The 17,185-nt window shown below is 53.4% G+C and overlaps 2 protein-coding genes across 5 annotated transcripts in view; one reads left to right on the plus strand and one right to left on the minus strand.

Annotated features, from left to right (window-relative positions):
• Positions 1 to 6,926: 6,926 nt before the first annotated feature.
• HPCA (hippocalcin) lies at positions 6,927 to 11,906 on the plus strand. Of its 2 annotated transcripts, none has more exons than XM_011357891.2 (3): positions 6,927 to 7,304; positions 11,529 to 11,634; positions 11,745 to 11,906. In XM_011357891.2, exons 1-3 carry the CDS (start codon positions 6,927 to 6,929, stop codon positions 11,840 to 11,842), a joined length of 582 nt encoding a protein of 193 aa, XP_011356193.1. In that variant the 3' UTR covers positions 11,843 to 11,906. The 2 variants fall into 2 exon arrangements, with proteins under 2 accessions (XP_011356193.1, XP_011356194.1); XM_011357892.2 differs by having other exon boundaries at positions 6,927 to 7,086; positions 11,527 to 11,634.
• A 797-nt stretch (positions 11,907 to 12,703) lies between these two features.
• The window catches only part of TMEM54 (transmembrane protein 54), a 5,948-nt gene continuing 1,466 nt past the window's right edge, over positions 12,704 to 17,185 (minus strand). The window contains exons 2-6 of one of the 3 annotated variants that reach the window (XM_011357893.2): positions 16,162 to 16,358; positions 13,951 to 14,010; positions 13,620 to 13,808; positions 13,358 to 13,492; positions 12,704 to 13,014 (exon numbers count right to left, since the gene is read on the minus strand). In XM_011357893.2, coding sequence (XP_011356195.1) covers positions 12,940 to 13,014; positions 13,358 to 13,492; positions 13,620 to 13,808; positions 13,951 to 14,010; positions 16,162 to 16,358 — 656 coding nt within the window. In that variant the 3' untranslated portion in view covers positions 12,704 to 12,939. The remainder of the gene's footprint in view (positions 13,015 to 13,357; positions 13,493 to 13,619; positions 13,809 to 13,950; positions 14,011 to 16,161; positions 16,359 to 17,185) is intronic. The other 2 variants (XM_011357894.2, XM_011357895.2) reach the window with 2 other exon arrangements.

Here is a 17,185-nt window from a genome sequence, read left to right on the forward strand (position 1 = left end):
AGACATCTTCTGGTAAAAGGGCTGACTTGGGAAGAAAGCAGGTTTGGGGGTATAGAGTATGGAGGGGTCCCAGATGGGGTGGAGCCTCAGGCTTGTTTGGTGGATGGAGGGGGATCCACGCATAGGGCAGGCTGGGATGGAAGGCGATGAGTTGGATATTGGCTGGCTTGAGTCCAAGGTGTCTGTGGGCTTCTGGGAGCAAGTCCAGAAAGCAGCTGGAAATGCGGGCTTTACTGAGATGGAGCTAGAAGGTCAGAGGGGTTGTTTTTGCCAACATTCCCACAGCTGGGGAGGGGCCACGCCAGCATCTCAACATGGGTCCGTTGCCCTGTAAAGTCTGTACTCTCATATTGAGGGACCAGCAAGGATGCAGCCCCTCTCTCTCTCTCCCAGGAGAGAAGGATCCCAGATTCTGGGCTTGGCAGAGAGATCAACTGCTTTCTCGGGGATCAGTGCTCTTCTTCGGGGCATTGCAGCTGTCCCTCTGCTGCAGAGCCTGTCAGCCCCTGGGGCTCTGCAAACAGCATCTTTAAGTCCAAACTCCTGCTCTGTATTGGGACTGTCTCACCAGTGCTGGCCTTCCTCCGTTTAATCCCCAACACCCGGGATTCCCCATTAGCCACTCGGAACCCACATTTATTGGGTGGAGACTGTGCAGGCCCAGTAGCCACACTTTACAGGTTTTCTCTCACTTAGTCTTCACGATGACCCTTGGGAGACACTATTATCCTTTTCATTTTACAGTTGAAAGAACCAACTGAAGCTTCCAGGGCCTTGCCCCTCTCTACCATGGGGGTGGGTGGTAGGTCAGGGTTCTTTCCTGTCGGTGGGAGCTGCAAGGCTGCTGTGTGACCTGGGCAGACATGCAGCCCTCTGAGCCCCATCTATAAAGTAAGATCCACGCAGGGGACCGCAGCCCCACCACAACCCTCCTCTAACCCCTGATTTCAGGTCTGCAAGCCTGGCTCCCAGGACTTTCCTGACACCCTCAGCCCCCACCCCTATTATGTTCCTCTTGGCCCAGCTTCTTTGGGAACAGCCAGGCCCAGGCTGTGCTCCTGGCAGCTCTGCCACCTTGGGCTCTGGTTCGGGGGTGGTCCCCGGTGGTGAGGCAGGCAGGCAGAAGCTGGGATTGGTTGGGCTAAGATATTGGGCATCCAGAGACCCCCAAGCCTCCACCTCAGGGTCCCACTGTGCTCCAATCTGGGGTAGCAGGGCCCTTTGTAAAGGGGTGGCTTGAGGTTTTAATCACTTTATCAGTGTTTGTTTGTGTAATTCAGCCCCGAGATGCTTTTTCCTCCATCTGTCCCCACCATCTGCTCCCATCAGGATTTTCCAAACCATTTGGGACCAAAAAAGGGAGGGTGGGGGCCGGGCCTCTGAGGGGGTTGGGGAAGGGCTACCTCCACCCAACTCACTGAGAGGCTTCTAGGGAGGGGCCTGGGCTCCTGAGTCAGATAGAACTGTGTTCAAATTCTGACACTGTTGCTCTCTTGCTGTATTACCACAGGCAGGTGACTTCGCTTCCCTGAAGCCTCAGTCTCCACACCTGCAAAATGGCAGTAACATTATTGACTGCTCGGGAGCAGTGTGGATCTAATGAGTGACACATGCACAGCACTCTGCATAGTTCTCTCTTCACTCATCCCCCACTTGCTTCTCTCTCCAGCATCCTGGGAGCTGGTCCGTCCCTCTTTAGTGCTAGAGGAGGGTAGCCACCCCTCACCTCACTCTTCAGATGCTGAGTCATCCCTTCTCCTGGGACTTACCCTCTTTTCCAACTCCCATGAACCTGCCCACTGCTCAGTTCCCTCAATAATCACCCTCTACGTCTTCTCCCTCCCAAGTGCCTCAGTCTAAGGTTGGAAGGGGCTGAGTAAGGACATCAGCGAGGACACCCCCACCCCACCCCTAAAAAGGCTTCCATATAAAGCAAATCAGCAGGGTTCCAGGGCCACTGGAGCCTCATGTCCAGAATTTCAGGCCTGAGGGGGCCAGTGAGGCAGTAAATGAGGCCTGTCATGTCAGTACTCTGATCTTGGGAGATGTCAGGGTACCCAGGTCACCTGTTTAAACTTTCTGCTCAGAAAGGGGAAGAGATTTGTTTCAAGTCATCTAAAACTGAGGGCCCCAAGCCTCCTGCCTCTCTGCCTCCCTTTATGGACCATATCTCAGGGCACGAGGTCTTGGGCCGAGGGCCTTGGTGTGTCATGTGGGGAACCCCAAGCCTTCCCTATTTGCTCAGAGGGACCTCCCAGTGCTGCTGGAGCCCCTGGCAGAGGAAAGGTGGCTGATGGGCTCAAACTCTACCTCCAGATCCATCCTACTTGTTCAAGGTACAGGGAAAGTCCAAGGGAGGTGGGGTACCCGAGGTGAGAAGAAGACATGGTCCTGCATTCAGAAGCCCCATCTACTGGGGAGACAGGATGCAGACTGGGGGTCTTGTGGGCAGGACATCAGAGATACCCTCACAGAGAAGAAAAACAGTGGGGCTAGGAGAAGTAGGCTCCTGAGAGACTGAGCCAAGGAGTCAGCCTGGAGAAGGTGACAGTGGGCAGGAGAAGTGAGAAGAAGCAGAGAAAGTGGCTGAGAGGCCCCTGTGAAGGTAAACTGAGATTTGATTTCAGGCAGGTGGGAGAGGAAGGAGTAGGAGGAGGAGGAGGAGGAAGGGGAGGAGGGCCTGAGGTAGTGACTGCAAGGCAGGCCCCTATCCCTCCCCAAGCACAGCAGGCCCTCCAGCGGGAGAGGGGAAAGAGCTTGTCACTCAAGAGGCCTGGGATGGGGGCTGAGCAGCAAGTCTCTCCCCACCCCCAGGTCCTCAGCAGGAGGCAGCTGGGAACCACCCACGCATGTCTGGCGTCTCTCACGCCTCCACTGGGGGGTCCCAATGCCAGAGCCAAGGCACATAGAGGAACTGGTGTTCTGGAGGGCCCAGCTGCCCTCCCAGTCCCCCGCAGCCTGGTTCCCTAGCTTGGTCTGGGAAACCTGGGAAGCCAGGAGGGTCCCAGCTGCTGCCATGGAACTGAGAGGAGCTGTCCAGTCAGAAGACAAATGCTGTCTGCTCACCTCCAAAGTAGCTCCGGAAACCAGACCCATCTCTGCCACCTGGTCATCTCTAACCCTGACTTGGTCCCCTGCTCCTCCAAGTCTGTTCTTGACAGAGGCCTGAGTGAGCTTGACTTGAAAGTCAGACCCTCTCACTCTGCTCCAAGCCCCGAGAGCTCCTGGAATAAAGTCCTTGGCATGGTCCTGAGCATTGCCACCATCCCGATCTCTGCAAACCGACCTCAATTTCCCCCCAAAACACTTATCTAATACACTCTAGAATTGACCTGTATATTATGTTCATTGTTCACGGTCCACTCCGGTAACTGCCAGAGCAGTGCTGGGCACAAAACTAGTGCTTGATAAATAGGTGTGCAATGAATGGATGACGGCACATGGATTCAAGTCCAAGCCTTCCACTCACTAGCTGTGAGACATTGGAAAAATCATTTAATTCCTCTGAATCTCAGTTTCCTCATCCGCGAAGTGGGGACAATAAGGATCATCTCTTAGAGATAAAGGACAAAATTCAAGCCCAGGATGTAAGGATTGTTGCTGACACTGGGAGAAGGGGGCTGCAGCCCCCATCCTGGCAAGAGGAGCTGCGATGGGTTCGGTGACTCTGGAGAGGGGCTGTCCAGTCAGCAGGCAGGGGACCTATGCACTTCAGAGCCTCCCGGGGCGGGAGATAGGTTCTCCCCAGCCCTCACAGGCAGAGGCTGGGGAGGAAGGGTCTGTTCCTTGATTAGGGGTGGGGATGGGAGGAGCAGTTTAGATCAATGTTGGGAGGTGGGATTCATTCTGAGAGGGGCGGGGGAATGAGATGCGGAGTGGCAACCAGGAGATGGGGTGGGCTCTCTAAGGCAGAGGCGGGGTAGGGGGCGTGTTAGGCCCAGGAGGACCCCTTGGACGGGACGAGTGGGCTCTGCCCCCTCCCAGAAAAGCACCAAGATCAGTTAGTTCCGGAGTTCAGTGGGGGCGGGGGGGGGGTGCAGGGAAAGCACTATCGAACCGCCAGGATCCGGATCCCGCCATCCGGGCGACGTGCGATTCCGCGACCAGGTAGGGGTGGGGGAGGAAGGCGGTGGAGTGTCCAGGAGTTGCCCTGGCTTAAGAAAGAGGTCTCTGGGCACTGACCCCCGCCACCCCATTCAGACTACCTGAGTCAAGATGCTGAGGAAATGGGGACCTCAGGCCTTCTGCCCCGGCGGGTGCTCCCTAGTGAGGGGTCCGGGAAGTGAGGGCGTCCCTTTCTCTCTCCCAAGCAGGGGCGGGGGCGGAGCCTAGATCAGCGCTCCCTCCGCCCCCAGGGCTGGAGGGGAGAGGGAGAAACGGGGACCCCCAGGGGAGGGGCTCCGGGCGAACGCCGCGGGGCGTCTCCCTCGCAGTCCCTCCCCCCGCCCCCCGCCCGCCCCTCCGGCCGCCTCTGCCGCCGCACGCCGCAGCAGCGCCGCCTTTCCTGCGCAGTCGGTGTCTCCACGTCGCTGGGTGAGTGGGGGCCGCTCTGGCCGGGGCTGGGGGATGCAGGGAGGGGGCATCCCAAAGGGAAGGAGCCACGTCCAGGGTTCTCCAACCCCGCCGCTCCCGCGCCTCTCGGGAATCCTCCCTTCGGGTGCTCAGGGAGTGGGGGCTCCCCGGGGAAAACGTGAGGAGCTCTCCAGGGTCCTGACCACTGAGTGGCCGGCCAGGAGGAGTCTCGTTTCGGCCGCCTCGGAGCGCCCCCTCCAGGAGGGGCCACGCGCCGGGTGCTCTCCGAGTGCTGGAAGGGCTGAGGCGGGGGCTCAGAGCGAGAGCTGGGGACAGAGGTTCAGACAGGGTCTCCGGGGCGGGTTACTCAGGTTGAGCCATGGGTCCTTCCCATTTTGGGGATTGGGGGTCTTTTCGAAACAACCGATTCTTCTACTATCCTCGTTTCCAAGTCTTCCAATTGGGAGGGGCAACTCAGGGTGGCAGAGAAGAGGGGTGCTGGAAGATCTCTCCTGCCCAGCACATCTCTCTGCCCCCGACCCGATGGCCTAGTTCCTTGGACCTTGAGAAGGGGACTAAGGGACACACTCTGCCACCCTAGCCCCACGCATTTCCTCAGTTCCCTCCCACACACTTGTTCATTGGGTCCTCAGCCTAGGGCAGAAGAGGCTGATTTAGAAAGGAAGGTGACCAACTTACAGAAACATGCATGTGACACACTGCTGAGGACACACACAAGTCCCCCAAATGGCCACACAGGCTTATCCCCCTCACATTGTGATGGGTGCATACCGAGTCACATGCACAGATAGGCACATGCACAGATATGAATTGAAACACACGGGAACACGAATGCAATGCAGAAATCAGGGCATACACGAACACATGCATTCACGCACATGCTCACCCACACGCGCGCAGAGCTTCGTGCAAATGCATATACAAGGAACGCCCCTCACTCTGTCTCATAGCCCCAAGCTGGGGGAGATTCACCTGCACACACTCCCACATCCTTGCCCAGAACTGCCTGGCTGTCTCCTCTCCATTGCCATCCTGTCAATCCTCCACACTCTAAGCTCCTGCTCGGAGAGGATCTTGCTGGACTAGATGAAAGGGAAGAGTTGGGGGAGGGTTGGCTGGCTACAAGTCTCCCCTCTGGGTTTCTCTGGAAGAGGGTCCCCTCATAAGTCAGAGAAGAGCTGCAGCTTCCTCTCTTGGGACCTGAAAGCACCCTTGGGAAGAGAAAGACGGCAAGGGTGTCTGAGGGCCCCACGTGCAGCCGGCCATGTGAGAGATGTTGGCATGGGAGTTGGCTTGTGATGGCATGTGTGAGACGTGGGGTCGTGGGCTGGTGTGTCTTGTTGCACAGGGTATGGGAGTTGTGCATGTGTGGTGCTGTGTGTCGGTACATGTGAGTCGTGGAGCAAAGAGAATGTTGTTATATGTGGAGGCACAATGACCCATGGGTGAGTGTGGACTGGTATATGAGTGGCATGGGACCCAGTGTATGGATTTAGTGAGCTGTCTAGTGTATGTGTATTATTTATTTGTGTATTATTGTGCAAGAGTTTTGTGGCATTTGGTACATGTATATCATTTTTATTTATTTAACACTTATATAGCACTTATATGTGCAGGCATCATTCTATGTGCTTCACATATATTAACTAACTTAATCTCCATAAGAATAATGAGGTAGGTACTATCAACCCCACCTTATGGATGAGGCAGGGAGTTTAAGGAACTTGCCTAATCACATAGCTGGTAAGAGGCGGAGCTGGGATTTAAACCCAGGTGGTCTGGCTCACACCTATCTTATGCCACCCTTAGCCAGACACAAGTGTGTAGGAGGACAGGCTGGGCTGCAGGTATATTTTGTGGTGAGCAGGCATATGCGAGACAATGAGAGGGCAGTAGGTTGGAAGGAGGAGGACCAGGAGGCCTTTCAGCACCTCCCTGGGCAACTCTGGGAGTCAGCCCTGTCATTCTATGGCCATGTGACCTGAAACAGATCACCTTGCTTCTTTGATCCTGCCTTCTCATCTATAAAATGGGGCTAATCCCTGGGCTTCATTTTGTGAGGGTGAAATGGTATACACCTGTGAAGGCTTAGAAGCTGGCCCTGAGAGGGGCCTCAGTAAATGAGAGCCTTCTTTCCTTTCTCTGCTACTGGGCCTGTTCCCTGGGGAGGTGTAAGGGCTGCAGAAATGGTGTGGAGCACATCACAGAAGCAGGATGCCTGGGTATAGACTGTGACCTTGGGCCAGCTCCTCTTTCTCACTGGGTCAAAAGAGAGGCTGAGGTGGCAGGTATCTGGGGGCCCTCCTGGAGTGATCAAAGGATCAGTAAGTCATGACCTCTCCTCTCCATTCTTTGATCTCCTTGGGGACCCAGGTGGACTTGGCTCTGTGGCCATGGGCAAGCAGAATAGCAAGCTGCGGCCCGAGATGCTGCAGGACCTGCGGGAGAATACGGAGTTCTCGGAGCTGGAGCTGCAGGAGTGGTACAAGGGCTTCCTCAAGGACTGCCCCACAGGTATCCTCAACGTGGATGAGTTCAAGAAGATCTACGCCAACTTCTTCCCCTACGGCGATGCCTCCAAGTTTGCTGAGCACGTCTTCCGCACCTTTGATACAAACAGCGATGGCACCATTGACTTCCGGGAGTTCATCATCGCACTGAGTGTGACCTCGCGTGGCCGCCTGGAGCAAAAGCTCATGTGGGCCTTCAGCATGTACGACCTGGATGGCAACGGCTACATCAGTCGTGAGGAGATGCTCGAGATTGTGCAGGTGGGCCCCTGGACCCCACAGAATGCCAGGCATAGGGCTTGGCAGCTTGCACCCACCATCCCTTTTTATCCTCTGGCCAGTCCTTGTGGGTAGGTAGTGTCAGGTGCTATTCTTATGACCCATTTAAAAACCTCTTTATTAGGAAGTAATTTTCAATTTAAAGAAAAATTGAGTAAACACTCATATATCCTTTACCCAGATTCACCAATTAACATTTGACTACATTTGCTTTATCATCGTTTGTGTGGGTGCATGTGTGTAATGTTTTGTTGTTCTGAACAGGACCCTTTACCCCTAAATACATCAGGATATATTTCTTAAGAACAAGGACATTCTCTTACATAACCCATAATATGATTATCAGAGTTAGGACATTTAATATAGGAACAATCCTGTTCTCTAACTTACAGACCATATTCAAATTTTGCCAACTGTTTTCATAATGTTCTTTTTTGCCCTGATCTAGGATCATACACTGCATTTCATTTCATGTCTCTTTAGTCCCCTTTAGTCCATAACAGTTCCTTGACCTTTCTTTGTCTTTAAAGATTTGACATTTCTGCAGAAGTACAGGCCAGTTAGGTTTTATTTATCCTCATTTACTCTAGAAGAAACGGATGCTCAGAGAGGTAAAGATACTTACTCGAGGCTACACAGCCTGTGAGTGGGCCACCGGCATCCACTATCTACCCAGCCGCTTTCCAACTAATTATTTGAGGGCCTGCTAAGAGCCTAGTGCTGAGTCAGATGCTTATACACATGAGCTCAGTGCATCTTTACAATGACCCCATAAAGCTCAGAGAGATTAAGTAACTTGCCTAAGGTCACAAAGCATGTAAGTGAAATTGAGCTCAATCTGGCCGCAACTCAGAGCTGTTTCTTGAAAGGTGTCTGGCTTCTAGTTCTGGAGTTGGCCTCGATTCTTAGATTGCTCATCTGAAAAATGGGCATAGTGATGCTGATCTTACAGGGAGGTTTTAAGGGCCTGATATGAATGTCGTTTTAGTAGAAATTTAAGTGTTAGCTTTATCTCAAAAACCTCCTAGAGCACCCATCCTCTCAGCCCAGAATTGAATACCATCAAGGCTGTTTCTATCTTACCTATCCAGTTCCTTGTCCACTTTTTCCCTGAGCCTCTGTTTATTCACCTGTAAAGGGAGGATGTTAACTCCCTATTCCATAAGGCTACTGCAGGTATAAAGTGGGATAAGGACTCTGGCGGAGGGCCCAGCATATAATTGGTACTTGGTAAATGTTATTATTTTCTCTTCTGCACATTCTCTGCTCTAGCCAGAATGGCCTTTTCAACATCCTTGGAATGTGCCCTGAGTAATCCTGCTGCACAGTTTTGCACAAGCTCTTGGTCCCTTTCCTTCTGCCTCTCTGAATCCTTTCTCTTCTAGTCCCTCAGCTGTGCTGACTGCTCCCCACTTCCAATTCATCCAGTCCCTACTGGATCTTGACTTTGGCTTCTCTCTTGCTAGGGTCTGGGTCTGCTCTCTCAAGCTAGAGTAGAATGAGCTGCCTTGGAATGTGGTGCCTTCCCTATGCCTATCACTAGGAGAAAGCCCTAATGTTTGTCAATGACTCCCACAGGCCAGGCATTAAATCTCTAGATGATGGACAGTAGGGAGTTCTGGGGGTCCTGGTGAAAGGGTTGGGGTAGCCTGGGTGGTGGGGGATTACTTTGGGATTGAGCAGCAGCTGGATAACAATCAGTGCAGAGGGATGTTCATGTTTTACTATGTATTGTGATTGCACTGGTGTATACTGGGAAATTTCAGCCTTGCTGGAGGTGCCAAGCCAGCTCCATTCCTTGGGCATCCTTGGAACCCCCTGGCTGGCCTCTGCTGTATGGGCCCTGGTTTCCTTCACCACAACCCATCAGTTAGCCCCAGACAGCCAGTGTAGACGGAGCTCTGTGAATACCAGTGACTGATTAATTACAAGTTGGCTCTAGTGAAACAATGAATGAGCAGCGATTCCAGACAATTAATTAGGAGGCCCAGGAGTAAGGATGTCACATGGGAGTGTTCACTCTCTAAGTTGCTCACTCAAGGCCTTCTCAGGACCCAGTTCAGTGATCAGGTGGTAAGTACACTGAAAGGGAAGAGACTGCATCTTGGTTGGCTGGGGCTTCCACTCTGATGGAAGAGACAAGTGTGCAGGCCACACTGACCAGCTCGGTGACAGGGGTGCAAATGTAACATCTGGGAGTTAGGGGGACTGAAGGTCAGGGAAGACCTGAGGATGTGGTAGATGAGTAATGATTATTATACAAGCTGCTGTTTACCGACCACTTACTCGAGCCAGTCACTGTTCTACACACATTATCTCATTTAATATTCTAGATAATCCTTATGAGAGAGATGTGATTACCCCCATTTTTACAAATGAGGAAACTGAGGCTAACAGAAGTTAACTACTTCTCCAAGGCTACACAGCAAGTGATTATTGGAATCAAAATGCCTCTCCAGATCTGCCTTATTTCAAAGTCCCTGCTGGTCATCACCACCCTACAAGCGACTGACTAATCAGCAGCTAAGAGGGAGCAGGTTCTAATCTGGTCGCTGTCATAGATTCCTTTTCTAGCCTGTTTCTTATCTGAAAAATGGGGATCATGATACCTGCTTTTCAGGGCTGTTGTGAGGTTTAGAAAGAACGTGTGTGAAGTACTCAGCACATAGTAGGTGCCTGATAAATCGTAGCTAGTATTATTGTTCCAGGCAAAGGCTGTAAGTGCCAGGGAAACTGAAAGGTGTGGGGGTGTTTGGTTGTGGCACAATCACCCACCAGGGGAAGCCTGATGGTGGAGAGATCAGCAGAGACCAGAGTGTGAAGTGCCATGAATGCCAAGGGCTGAATGGTTTGGACTTGTTACAGAGGGCAGTGGGAGGTGCTACCTACCGGCTTTCAAAAGGGAAATTCCTGCCAGATGCCAGGCACTGTGCTAAGTTCTGGATATGTGCACTAGCTAGATGTCCATGGCCCTTATCTGTATGTATGCTAGGGACTAGGAACGATCCTACAAAGGCATAATAATTTCCAGAGAGGTGTCTCCAAAGGAAAAGCCCAGGAAGCTCTGGGCAGCATATGGGCCCTGACCTATCATGGATCACAGAAAGCCTCCTGAAGAAAGCGCCATGTAAGCTGAGCCCCAAGGAGGAGTGGGAGGCAGCAGAAGGAGCGTGGGGCAGCATCCAGAAGGAGCTGAGTGCAGGGGGTGGGGTTAGAGGGAGGCCTGTGAGTGACTAGAAAGAGGGGGTGGCCTGCTGGGCTGGGTTCGTGGTGTGGAGATCTGTGTTCGTAAAGAGCTTTCAGAGGCAGTGTGGGAGACAGACCCAAGGAAATCAGGCAGGAAGAGACCAGTATGGAGGCTAAAGCTGTATTTCAAACGAGAAATTTATGGTTTGGGAAAAGGGAGGCTTCTAGGAGGAGGTTTCAGTATCAAATAGTTGGAAGACTAGGGTGACCGGTCTGGTTCTTAAGCTTCAAGACCCAGTCTATCCCACAGGCCAAGCCCTACGGGCTCAGTGTGCATTTAGCTCAAAAACCCTTCTTCGATTCCCTTCCAGAGCTCCTGTACGTGGCGGCTACAGCTCTGGGCCCAGCAGATCCCAGGCTGTCCCCACCCCCGGCAGGTGCTCATTTGCGTTTATTTGCATAATGTTCCCCGCCCCCTTTGGACCCAGCTGCCTCAGGCCTTACATCCCTCAAGGCGACCCTGATTCCCCTTGCCAGCCACAGCAGCATCACAACCTCCTCAGCCGAGGGCCCTTGTTGGCTACTGAGCGCGGCCACCTGGAACCCGAGTTTCTGAGAAGCAGCGCTAACCCTATACTTACCCTGGAACATTCGGCCCCGATGTCCTCCAACATCTTTCCTCACCCCTTGCACTCAGCCACCCCCAAATTCTCGGCTCCTACTCAGAGCTTTTTGCTGGGGCGTCTTTGTACATGCAGATCCCTCTGCCAGCAATTCCTTTCCCACTTTGTGCTCTAAGGGAACTTGGTCAGGGCTCACTCCAAGAGCCCCCTCTTCTAGGAAGCCTTCCCAGATATTTCTTCCTGAAAACCCCGGTTACCTATGCCTCAGTGACCCCCCTCTCTACCTCATCCTGACGGCAGCGACAATCGTCAGCGTACCTGGGGGCGTCATTGAATGTTAGGGGTGGGGTTTCGGGCAGGCTCTTCTCACTCCCTGCCTTCCCCTCTCGCCCCCCAGGCCATTTACAAGATGGTTTCCTCCGTGATGAAGATGCCGGAGGATGAGTCGACCCCAGAAAAGAGGACTGAGAAAATCTTCCGCCAAATGGATACGAACAACGATGGTGAGGGGCAGGGGCGGGGGCAGGGGCGGGGCCCCCTCTCGCCTGTCTGCTCGGCCTCCCCTCGCTTCACTGCTGCCTTCTTCCCCATCACTGCTCCCCTCACCCCGCAGGCAAGCTGTCCCTGGAGGAGTTCATCCGCGGGGCCAAAAGCGACCCGTCCATCGTGCGTCTGCTGCAGTGCGACCCCAGCAGCGCCTCCCAGTTCTGAGCGAGAGGAGCCAAGTTCCCCCTCTTCCCTGCCTTCACTGGCCCTCTCCCGGTTCTCAGCTTCTTCTCCCTCGTGTCTCTCCAGGCTGGGGGTCAGACTGGGCCTCCCCAACCCCCAGGGTCCGTACTTTGGGGAGGCTATGGAGAAGGGAACCCTACAGTCTCCCCAAGACCCAAGCAAGCGGTTAGCACCCTCCAATCTAAGAGGCAATATCTCCCTTCAGCAATGATAGGGAGACACAGGCTCTGGCTTGGAGCCAATCCTCCCTTACCTAGATATCAGAATTTCAACCATCCCCCCTCTCCACCAACACACATAGCCACGAGGCCAGCCTTCCCTCCCCCAATCACGGGCAACCTCCCCCATCCCCGCCCCTGCCCTTGTAGATCTCAGCCTGGGTGGAGCGGGGGAACTATGCCCAGGTGAGGAGCCTGTCTTTCTATTTGGAAGGGAGAGGATTCCAGAGGTGGGGCGGGTGGGGGCAGTGTAAGGAAAAAGCTTCCTTGAGCCATTCTTCCCTGCGAGAGGGCCTCAACCCTTCCTGCACTGGCTCTTATTGGCCTAGAGGCCATGATGCAAAAGGAGAACCTCCTGATTCCAGCTCCCCAGCTGCGGCACCCGTGAACCCCCGCCTGCCTTTCAGCACTTGGATGAACACAGACCTACAGAACCCTCTGTGTATTTTGCCTCCCTCCCTTACACACATACACACACGTGCGCGCACGCGTATGTGAACACACACACACACACACACACACACACACACACACAGGCCCACAGACAGAAGGGCAGACACACCTAGAGCCCCACTCACAGCATCCTATGTGGGAAAGAAGCACAGGCCCCTGGCCGAGCCCCCTCTCCTGCTGCATGCATCCCCATGGAGCATCTCTGTTCTTTTTAATAACTTCAGAATAAAGTCTTGTTTCAGTGCAGTGGGCTGGGTGGCCAAGGGAGGGGTTTGAAAGCCGCATCCGGGTTCTCGAGTGGCCATTGAGCCCTTGTGGGCTGGCTTGAAGAATCCTGGCCTGGTCACAGTGTAGAATTGGTTACAGGACCCCAGGAGTCATGGGGCCCAGGCGAGGCATCAGCAGCTGTCAGAGGGTCAGCGGCCCTGAGATGGGGCAGCTCATCAGGTCATGGCCCTCTACAGGCTCTGGGCTTTCCTGCATCTGTGGAGACATAAGAAGCTGCCAGGCTGGAGGATCTGCCTCTGGGTCTCCTCCTGCAGGACATCCAGGGAATGGGAGGAGGGAAGGGCTGGAAGGATCTCTGGGGCACCCCCAATTTGAGCCTGGATACCCCTTCCCTTCCCTCACATCCTGGGCCTTGGGTGTCAGCTGTGTGACTTAGCTGTGAGATCTTTGAGCCTCTAAGCCTCTGCCTTTGGTCCTGGGGAGAAAATTATTGTCCCCGTTCTCAAGTGGGGTCCCCATTAGAGGGATGGGATCTGCCCAGCAAGGGCTCCCAGGAAATATGGGGAGTCAGGGCTGTGGAGGGGGTAACAGGCCTTACAATGTGGTGGCTGCTTTTCCCCCACCAGGGCCTCAGTTCCAGCAGCTGATGGATGAGCTGGGCACATCGCACAGCGAACACACTCTCTGCCACGCAGAACACAAGTGAGATGCCCCAGAGGCACAGGCTGGAGCTCTGCAGGGGAACAAGGGGTAGATATGGCTGTCTGGGGTTGGGGGAAGAAGGCGGGACTCCAAGAACCCTTCCCACCTCTGATGAGCACCTGGATGACCCCCACTCCATCCCAGGCCTAAACACTCACATAAATGCGTGTGGGGTCGAAGGGACAGTTGGGCGCCAGTGCCAGTAGTTCGGGGCTCCCAAAAGTGCAGGCTGCCAGCAGTGCCCGGCCCTGGGTGGCAAAGGTCACGGCGATCGAGGCCAAGAGGCCGAGAGCACAGGTCAGAGAGAGAAGGGCACAGGCCACGCTCAAGCTAAACACTGCCCAGCGCTGGATAGGAGAGACCACTGGTTAATGGACGTCAGGCTTGGCCCCCGTGAGCAGCTCTGGCCCCTATGGGGTCAGCCTCACCCCCTCCAAGCAGGCCAGGTCCTTTCTACCCCTAAGCCCCATCCCAGAAAGTGCGACATACCAAGGGGATGCTGGGAAGGTAGCGTGACAACACGATGGCTGCAATGCCCGAGGTGATGACCTGTGGGAGACTCAAATCAGCCTTGACCCCTGGACCCCCCTGCTGGAGGATAGTAGGCAGGGGGACCAGGACCACTCTCAGATAAGAATTCCACCAATGACACCTGAAGCCCGCCAAATTCCCCACCCCTACCACCTGCTTAGCCTTGGCCTCATTACCTCCATCTGCAAGGAGGCACTGCTTCCTCATGGTCCAGCCCTGAAGTGATGTTTCTAAAACACAACCACTTCTTGCCTATAACTTTACATGAGTCCCCACTGCCTAGAGCTGTGTATCTCAAACAAGGTCCTGTGTATCCCAGGGCTGCATGTCCCACGATATATATGACTTGTCTCCCTGGAGTGGAAGAGATTTTGGAAGAAACTAAGTAACTCACTGGCAAGGAACTAAAAACAAAATTATTTTAAAACAAATCAGGGCCCCTTTATGGAGTAGAATTCAAAATCTTAGGAGTAAATTATCCCAGGCTCTCAATGACCTGGCACCGGTCCCATCAGCTTCTATCAGCTTCTGAAATGTACCCTGGCCAGCCTGTTCCTTCATTGCCCTGGATGTGGACACCCATACACAGCCTGCTCATGATGCTGCCCACACTCTGCCTTCTCAGGAGCACCCTTCCTGCCACTCTTCACTTGCTTGGGTTCTTCCACCTACAGGCCTTCCTAACCCCCTTCAGTCCCAAGAGGTTTGTGTTTAACCCACCAGTTGCCCCTTGGATCCTGTGGGCTCCATTCAGCCAGGCTTCCTCCCTGAGCCCCCTCACTGTACCAGCCATGGGCTGGACCCCTGGGAGGCAGGTGGAATGATGCGAGGAGCCTAGCAATATTCACTGTGCAGCCATGAGTAAATGCCTCAACCTCTCTTTCCCACTCTGAAGGATGAACTCATGGAAAGAACACTGGCTTTGGTGTCAGACACAAATCATTTCAAATCCATCTAGGCTTCTCCGTGTCAGCAGGAGGCTGGGTGGTTCTCTGAGTCTTGGTCTACCCACCTCTGTAAAATGGGGATAATAATGGTTCCATGTTGCTGGGAACAGTGAGGATTAACTTGAGGAAATGAGGGTAAAGCGGAGTCCATCCCCAATGGACCTCCTAACCCTGAGTTCACAGCCTTCCCTGACTTCTCACCAGGCTGGTAATAGCAATAGTAATAGTAACTCCAAGGGATACCGCACACATCTGTGCAGCCCAGCCCTGTCCCACTGATTGAGGCTCTCCTACTAGCCGGGGCCTGTGATCCTCCTTCACCTAAGCCTTGGGCCCAGCAGGCTGTCTGAGCTTCATTTTGCAGGTGAGGGAACAGTCTTAGAGAAATAAGTCCTTTAGCCAAGAGGTGGCAGGGACCAAACTCACACACACCAATGTGTGGATGTTGCTCAAAAGCTGTCCACACCTCTGCTACTAGGTAGGAAATTGAGAATACCAGGCCCCTTCATTTATGTATTCATCAAACAGGTACTGACATTCAGTCATAACTACAGCTACCATCTATTGAGTATTTAACTATAGACCAGGCCTAATGCTAAGCTCCTGCCAAATTGTTTTTTTTTTTTAGTGTCTCCAGAACAAATCTTAGCCGTTCCCACCTCCAAGCCTTTGCATCTGCCATTCTTTGTACTTGGAATGCTATCTCAGCTTCCTCTACAATCTGTTGGTCCCCAGCATGCCGCATACCTGGGTTATGGTAATTGCAGCCTATCTTTGAACTCCTACTCATCCATCAATACTCAGCTCAAGGGCCTCCACCTCCCTGAACCCTCCTGAACCTTCCTGAACCCTCTCAAACTGAGCTGATGTTCATTCTTTCTGTCCAGTGGTGCCTCAACTATTTTCCTATGTAATGATAATCCCAGCTCACAGTAGTGAGCACTAACCATGTGCCCGACACTGTGCCAAGCACTTTATGTTGATGATCTCATTCAATACTCATCAGCACCCTGTGAGGTGAACGTTGTTACAATCTACAGTTTCTGAATGAAGAAACTGAAACAAAAAGAGGTTGAGTGGATTGTGCAGCTGGTAAGTGGCAGAGCAGGGGTCAGTGCTCAGGCTCTCTGCTTGCTCACCCCAGGCTTTGAGGTGGAGACTCATCGAAGACCTTTCAAGCCCCCTCCAGCCCCTGCCAGCCACCCTCTCAGCCTGGTCATACCACGATGGCAGAAGTGACAGAGAGGATGTTGACCACGCAGTACTGCACAGCCACAGCATCATGAGGGGCAATCACGTAGCGTAGCACAGTGCCATGGAGGAGAGCAGCTGCAATGAAGCTCACGTGGCCCAGCACCACCAGCACCAGCCCTGTCTTCATCAGCACCTTCCGGAAGTCGCCCACACTCAGGCCACCTGCAGGAGACAGCTGTGTCAGGGCCAGGGGTGGAGCTTATCCTGCTGGGCAGAGGAGAAAACTGAGGCCTTGGCAGGAGTGATGGACATTGGGTCCTAAATATTTCTGGATAAGTTGGGGCCATTAACTTGTCTTCTCTGAGCCTCAGTTTCCTTATCCAGAAAAGGGGTTCACAATGCCTTTAATGAGTCATTGGAACTCTGAGGTTGGAAAAGCACACAGGTGGTATTAATAATGGGTAGTAGTCCTTGTCAGTGCTCACGAGTGGCAGGTCTAGGATTTGAACCCAGGTCTTTAGTTCTAGACCCATGATCCTTCTACTCAACTCTCATTCACTGATTTACTTATTCATGTGTTTATTACACAAATGTTCACTGAGTGCCTGCTCTGTGCCAGGCCCTGTGGCACCATGATGAGCTTAATAGTCACTATCTGGCTTCGAGGAGCCCCTAGGTCATTGGGCAGGGATCAGGTCCTGCCCAGGATTCAGTCTGGTGCATAGGGCCTAGCACTCTGCAGATACTCAGCTCACAACTGCTGAACTGAACTGCCTAGAAGTGGGTGACTCAGGGCAAGAAGCTCAAGCCTCTGAGTCTCCATTTCTTCATCTGTAAAATGGAAGAATAACCCTTATATCACAGTTGGGCAGGAGGGTCCCATGAAGAGATGGATGAGAAAGTGGGGCACACCCTGGGGGTGCTGGGAAAAACAGCTCTTGGTGCAGGGGCGCTGGGCAGGGACTGTGCAAATGGGGGAGGGCTGGGATCAAAAGAACATCAGGAACTTAAATGCAAATTCTGAGTGACCAAGTGGCTGCCCAGCCATATCT

This window comes from Pteropus vampyrus, unplaced genomic scaffold, assembly GCF_000151845.1.
Source record: "Pteropus vampyrus isolate Shadow unplaced genomic scaffold, Pvam_2.0 Scaffold36, whole genome shotgun sequence".
NCBI classification, from domain to species: Eukaryota; Metazoa; Chordata; class Mammalia; order Chiroptera; family Pteropodidae; genus Pteropus; species Pteropus vampyrus.

What these genes read in the sequence shown, in the direction of transcription:
- HPCA (XM_011357891.2), top strand. Translation starts at nt 6,927, where the DNA reads ATGGGCAAGCAGAATAGCAAGCTGCGGCCCGAGATGCTGCAGGACCTG. An exon ending in AGATGCTCGAGATTGTGCAG is followed by an intron (nt 7,305 to 11,528) that starts GTGGGCCCCTGG and finishes CTCGCCCCCCAG; the next exon opens with GCCATTTACAAGATGGTTTC. An exon ending in AATGGATACGAACAACGATG is followed by an intron (nt 11,635 to 11,744) that starts GTGAGGGGCAGG and finishes CTCACCCCGCAG; the next exon opens with GCAAGCTGTCCCTGGAGGAG.